At 42.5% G+C, this 6,892-nt stretch overlaps 1 protein-coding gene across 1 annotated transcript; it reads left to right on the top strand.

The window, feature by feature from the left end:
- The first annotated feature begins 5,248 nt into the window (after window positions 1-5,248).
- On the top strand, window positions 5,249-6,892 carry LOC103721057 (protein SODIUM POTASSIUM ROOT DEFECTIVE 1-like). The gene is made up of 3 exons (XM_008811091.3): window positions 5,249-5,639; window positions 6,319-6,394; window positions 6,507-6,892. The coding sequence occupies exons 1-3, from the start codon at window positions 5,355-5,357 to the stop codon at window positions 6,626-6,628; spliced, it is 483 nt and encodes a 160-aa protein (XP_008809313.1). The 5' UTR covers window positions 5,249-5,354; the 3' UTR covers window positions 6,629-6,892.

The raw sequence follows: 6,892 nt of genomic DNA on the forward strand, positions 1-6,892 counted from the left end.
CGACTTTGTTAGTACAAAAAGTTTCTGACTTTTTGCTTTCTTTTTTGAAATGAGCACTAACAAAAACATGACAAAATAGAAAAGCCGCCTTATATTTTTTTCTCTACGCCCCCACCATGCCCCTCTAGCTCAGCTTAGCTATCAGCTTCATTAATTAATTAGTTGGCTCTAAGTAACTCTGGATTATATCTCATCTCAAATGACAAATAATATGGTTTTAGTCTTACGATAGAGCAGTGGCTTATATTTTTCAAGAAAAAGAAAAAGAAATCACTCAATAAATAAAACACTTTTGAGTTCATCATTTCTCTGCATGGTATTCAGAACTCAAGGGATTGGTTGGCTAGGTTTCAGCAAGAGATGCTTACAGGCAGCACATCACGGAGAGCTGTAGGCAGCTCCATCTCACCCTCTCATAGGTGGTCTCCCAAATCGTTAGCAACAAAAAATGCTACCCAATCTGCCGCCTCATTGGCCTTTCTAAATACGTACTTCGTCTGAAGCACCAATCCGTTATGAACCATGATCCAGATATCCCTCAAGAGCGGGCAGTAATCGCCGACCCTTTCCGAAATCTGCAAGATCCACCCAATCACCGTCGCTGAGTCACCTTTCAGGAGGATGTCTCTCTCTTGCAAGGCACGCCGAACACAACACAAGCCAGACCAGGCCGCTAGCTCTGCCCCTAGCACCGATATATCAGACAAATGGCAACCCCCAGATGCAATCACCCTGGAGTCGGAGCCCCTGACCACGAAGCCTGCCCCGCCCCACCTACCGCCCTGCAAGACGCATCCGTCGAAGTTGACTTTGAGAAAACTTGGGGGTGGATGCTCCTAGGTAACAAACACACTAACTGGGGCGCTCAGCGAGCAAATGTGGAGCTCCATATGTCTCAAGCTATCAAAGATCTACCCGATCGGAACGCATGAGTAGCCTCCATCGCCAGCAGCCGTTCTCTCTCCACCACTACGCCGGGTGGGGAAAATGAGTGTCTTCAGGCATTTGTTGGGTTGACCAACTGATAAGGCTTAATTAGCATGTCAGAAAAAGATCTTTTTCTTTGAAAACGTAAACCACTACTAAATTAGTTCTGGCTTGTGCAAGATGTTTGTGCCTGCAGCTTTTTCAATTTCCTTGTGGTGGTTGGAAAGATAGATTTTGCTTCGGTAATCCAAAGAACCTTTGAGTCCATGTACCATAAGCTTTTTCCTGCTAGTTTGATCTGAGCATCGATGGCGTCGATTTACCCACCGGCACCCGATTTTACCTAATTATATGCATGGCTGATACGGTAAATACTTCGAACTTCAGAAACATTTAGAATCAAATATAATGGCAAATGCAGTAATTATTCTCTGATGCCCTACGTTGGCCCCGGAGGTGCAGCCGGCGGCGATAACGGCATGCTGGAGAGAGGAGAGGAGGAGGAGGAAGAGAGCAGCATCGAGGTCGCAAGCGAGATTCGAGGAGGGGGAAGAGGGCGACATTGGGGTTGCAGATGAGATAGGAGGAGGAGGATGTCGAGAGAGGGCGCAGCGTCAGGGTTTTAGGTGAGATCCGAGGAAGAGGAAGAGAGTGGCGAGGGTGTAGGAGGTGGGAAGCCACGATAGCAATGTCGGAGAGAGAGGGGAAGAGGGAGCTGCAGTGTTGTCGTGATGCCCTGCGCTCCACCCTCAGTCTCTCCTTTTGCCACCTCCTCCTCCTCCTCCTCCTCTACCACACCACCACCACCACCACCGTCCCTACCTCGGCCTCCATCCTGATCCCCATCACTATTTACAGCTGCTTCAACTTCAACAACACCGCTGCTCCACCTCCGCAAGTACAACAATGGCACATGCCACCATCATCACCATGGACAATCCTTCCCTCTTCGCCATGCTCACCATGGTCAAGGGCACCGGCACCTCCACTCACTATCTCCCTCCGAGAAGACCCTCCTCTCGCCCACCTTGTACTCCACTCCCTCCTCCCCTCCCCCTCGGGCGTCGCCACCGCCTACGCCTCCGTGGAAAAATAATAAAAAAGGAGGCTGGAAAGAGAAAGGGCTGAGCCAACTTTCTTCTGACTTGTTTCAGCCAAGTCCGAATAGAAAATAAACAAAATATCTTTCTCTTTTCAAGACATGATAAAAGAAGTGAGAAGGCTGATTATCCGTAGCTATCCTGCTGCATGCCAACCCGTTAACAAGAAAATATCTTAAATATTCTAATTTATTGGACAATTCAGATATCTTCTAATTTTGTATAAAATATTTTTAAAAAATACCGTAGCAAAACTCTGGAAATATTTATACAGTCATTAGAACCAACCATGGCAGGAAAGTATAGCGACAATGATTGATTTAGTGCAGCAAAATTGAAACTAATAAAGAGGTCACTACAACATTGGCAAAAGGTGGGGTGTTGTAGCAAGCAACAAATTAATTGCATATACTTAGGGATGACATAGCACACTTGAAACATAAATGATCCACCTGAAGAGCTCATCCTATATGTAAAAGATCATTTGATGTGAGGTTTCAACGCCCTAGGCAAGAAGCCCACTATTTCTACGTGTGTGGCATGATCGTTTAATTAATTACAAAACAACACACTGTCTTTTTACCAGTGAGATGCGTGTGTAAAAGAGATTATATACGCACGGTAGTTAGAAGGAGCCACGTTAAAATTTTGTTCTCTAATGTACCTCCCAAACGGGGCTTTTTTATAAAATTACATTTGTTTTTTTTTTTTTGGTTCAAAACAAGGTGGATGATGATCATTCCAAGTTTTTTCTAGAAAAAGATATCATTCTAAACTTTCACTGATTAGTAATGCATATGGCCATAACCATTTGAAACATATGTCCAAATTTTGCCAACACATCATTGTAGTTCACAGATTGTCTCTAAGCCAATAGACTATTGGTTAACAAACATCTCTGCTACTGCCGGTCTTCGGACTGCTGATATGGATCGTCTCTATTGATCTGCAAGGTAGCAACAAGTTAGAAAACTCACTAAAGTTGGCTCCGATTGAGCCCTTCGATATTTAAGTCAGAGAGGGAGTGTTTTATATGGAAAAGAGAAGAAATTTTATGATCATCTGGAAATCAAAGACTTCTAGTTGTCTTACCCTTAACGTGATGGCCTTGGACGTATAAATAGCCACAATGCCTGATTAACGGTTTGGTGTCATGAGATAAGTGCTTAGAGAAGTGTAGTAACCATTCATGATTGCATCTTAGGCATCTTAAGATACACAATAACTATCTAGGATCATGTTGCAGCCATCTGGCACATATTATAACCATTCAGGCTCATTACTATGATCTTTAAACTCTCGATGCGATAAAAAACGGGTGATTCTGAAGGGAGCACTAATGTTGCTAGCTATTCGAGATAAAAAGACTCAAATCAATTCGAGATGGTTGCTGAGATGGATGCTTATTTGCTGAACTGTGAGACTTTATCCAATACGTCGGGTGGTATCCAACTTCAGAGATCGGTTGCTTCTGATCTATTCGACTTGATCAGAGTCGACTTGGCCAAATTATATTAAGAGGTTGCCATGCCATCCACAATTTGGACGAATCTGGTTGCACCACAACATCAAGCCCATTTTCTGCCCCATCAATATCAATTACATTAAAATCAATGCTTCAAATCTAGTTTACCCATCAAAAAGTAGAAAACCCATTCATTTTAGATCCATCTACCATTCCTTGCATCTATTTGTAGTTCTTTTATTTCAACATATGTGTAAATACCGTTTGCCCACAGGAATTTGATCTATCTATCGCTTGACGGTGCTCCCTTCATTATTTTGAAGGAAAAAATCTATCATCCTGGTTTACATTTTCATGTTCATACACACTAAACTCTTTAATGACCTATACTGGTAGAGGAATGTTTTGGTAAAAATAAAGTAAAAGATACTACAACAGAACAGAAGGCAAAAGAAAAGCCATGCGAAAATAAAATTTGATAAAACAAATTAGAATATATATGAACGGCCGGATGTATACAAGGAGAAAACGGACAGAGGAGTTGATCCCAGTGGGAGATCCAAAATGGTTCCGGATTTTCTCGTGGAAATGATAAGAATGGCACCGTTTACAAAGAGGTCTTTATGGAGCAGAGGAGGTACAGTGAGTTTGGCAGGCTGCCCAGTTCTTTGGTGACCGAATCTCTCCCACTGTTTACCGCAGTTATTGCACTGGCCTTCAACTGAATCTTAACCCTTTTTACCACCCCCTCTTGACCATCGCTCTCTCTCTCTCTCTCTCTCTCTCTCTCTCTCTGAAGTTTTAACCAGCTTTCCTCTTCTGAATTCTGGTCTTCATATATCATAAATATTAGCCCCTTATAATTGCTTCCGCTCTAGTTATAGTATATAGAGCCGCTGGTCCACCACATCCATCTGATCCTGATTATAAAGTGCTGGTTTTTATCTCAATCAAATTTACTTCTGTGGTACATAATTATTTCAAGGATATAGTTGTTATGAGTTATTGTTGGCAACAAACTTTATGTGCAGATCTCATTTTTTTTTTAAAAACCAGCACTACATCGAAACCTTAATCATGAAGGATTCATGAAAATTAAATCCATATCTTTATATCTCTTTTCCTCTCTATGTGTGTGTCTATATATATATATATATATATAGACAGAGAGAGGTAGATGGATGGATGGATAGATGATCAAACAAAATATACGTTAACAAACCTTAATTCTAATTCAGATCCAGATCGAGATCCAGATCCACAAAAAAACATATGTATCTCGGGGCAATACCAATTCATAGATGTGAAATCCAGATCAGAAATGGATTGGAGCTGAATTCCTAGTGATTACCCTGTTGCTCGGCTTCCCTAGCCCTTCTTTTTCTCTGTTTTCAGCCAATTTTGACCGTTAGAGCGCAATTTGTTTGGTAAAACGCGAAGGGCAGTTTGGTCATTTGATGCCACTCGTCCGACCAAGCCGAGCCGACGGCTAACCCGAGGCTTGGAGCCGGATTAAACCAATGCCTGGAGTTCTGCGCCTGCCTTCGTTAGACCTGTCATTAAGAAAGCATGATATGGTTCTAGTGTTTCTGCGGAGCAACATAACTTAAACTACCTAACAAATCAGAAAATATGAGAGCAAACGGCGCTTGACTTTTGGAAGTCAATAATGAACCCTGACAGCTTCGCTTATATTATGAAAGCAGGACAACGTATCCTGGTTTCAAAGTAGGGTGGCCACAGTACATATTGAAGAAGGGCAGCATCCTGCCCTCCCTACTGCCCTCCCATTGCTGGCTTCTACTCCTCCCTCCTTCCTTCACAACTACTTCTCTATCTCTTTGTCCATCCCTACTACATCCATGAGGACTGCAGGCATGCTGTGCCGGTCGCATGCCTCCACGGCGGTGTGCATTCCCGGCGATCCCCGGTCGATGATTGTGTCGAGGAGGGCCGACCGGACGCTCGTCGAGCACTCGAGGCTCGTCGACTTGAAGTACTCTCGCCTCATGGATTCCCGGAGGTTTATGCCGCGAGAGGAAGGGCGGTCAGTCACCCTTCCAATGGTTCTGAAGAAAGAGAGAGCGCCACCCAAGCCTACCAATGTCTCCTCCTCACCTCCTCCCTCCAGTGGCCATGTCTTTCAAGTAATTAAGCCAGATCTTTACCACTTGCTAACTCTACTTTCTATGAATCATGGCCTTGCAATTAAACCCTTGCAAGGCTGAGACGCAGAAATAGAATTCTACATTTAAGAGTATTGATCAGTTCTACACATGGTCATTAACATATGAATCAAGTGCTTGTTGTTTGCGATCAGCATATATAGAGCAAATAATGTTACAAAACCAAAGTGTTGAAAAAAAAGGGTCTGTAAGACAGTGCTGTTTTCCTCTTTGGTATTCTTCGATAATTCTGTTTCTGAGATCACAAAGTTTCCCAGACTCGGCTTGCATTCAGGTGACAGCAAAGTTACTAATCCGTCATAAATTTTGTTAATGCGGAATGCTACCTGTCGATGTACAGAGGCTAGTGTTATTATGCCACTGTAAGACAATCATATAAACTACTTTGAAACTGTAAGTATGACATCCAGAAGAACATGGAGTTAGAGCAAAAGGTTCGATGAAGCACAGAATCTGTAACAGCATCCAAGATATAATGGTACTACTCTACTGTGTTTAGTGGTGGAATTGCAAGTGGGCCACTTTATATTTTGGAACGTACCTTATCATCCATAAATTCCAACCTATTCTTTTGTCTTCATCCGCTGCAAATGTTCGATCATTTTTTATTTTCTTTCTTCACTCCTTTTTTGTTTGGCAGGTGGTGGTTATGAGAGTTTCCATCCATTGTCAAGGATGCGCAGGAAAAGTAAGAAAGCACATCTCTAAAATGGAAGGTAATTATATATTCCGTATAAAATTTTCATATAGCTTCAAATGATAGCAGAGGTTTCTCAATTTCGAGTTATGATATCTAACATTCTCTTATGAAAATAACTACAATGGCAGGTGTCACTTCCTTTAGCATAGATCTGGAGTCCAAGAGGGTGACTGTGATGGGCCATGTGTCCCCAGTGGGAGTCCTTGAGAGCATCTCAAAGGTGAAGAGGGCTGAGTTCTGGCCTTGCTAAATCCAACCAGCTAGGTGTTCTTCTGGTAGTCACAAGAGCTTGTGTTTCTTTAGGCATGTGATCATGGTATTGTTATGGACTGCTGTATGTCATGGAATATCTTTTTCTATAATGTCTTGATGGGTGACAAAGATCTTTGGCCTATGGTCTATTCCTGTTCACTACTATGTCAATGTATGGCTATGCACTCCTTGTGACCGGTTTAATTTATATATGTATGTGAATCTTAATTTTGTTAAGAGTCAACCAGACCAAATTCTTCTT

The sequence above is a fragment of the Phoenix dactylifera genome, unplaced genomic scaffold (assembly GCF_009389715.1).
Source record: "Phoenix dactylifera cultivar Barhee BC4 unplaced genomic scaffold, palm_55x_up_171113_PBpolish2nd_filt_p 000190F, whole genome shotgun sequence".
NCBI lineage: Eukaryota > Viridiplantae > Streptophyta > Magnoliopsida > Arecales > Arecaceae > Phoenix > Phoenix dactylifera.

Bases quoted from the DNA above. Each gene is read 5' to 3' on its own strand.
- LOC103721057 (XM_008811091.3), top strand. From the start codon at position 5,355: ATGAGGACTGCAGGCATGCTGTGCCGGTCGCATGCCTCCACGGCGGTG. The intron at 5,640-6,318 runs GTAATTAAGCCA...TTTGTTTGGCAG, and splicing joins CCAGTGGCCATGTCTTTCAA to GTGGTGGTTATGAGAGTTTC. The intron at 6,395-6,506 runs GTAATTATATAT...CTACAATGGCAG, and splicing joins GCACATCTCTAAAATGGAAG to GTGTCACTTCCTTTAGCATA.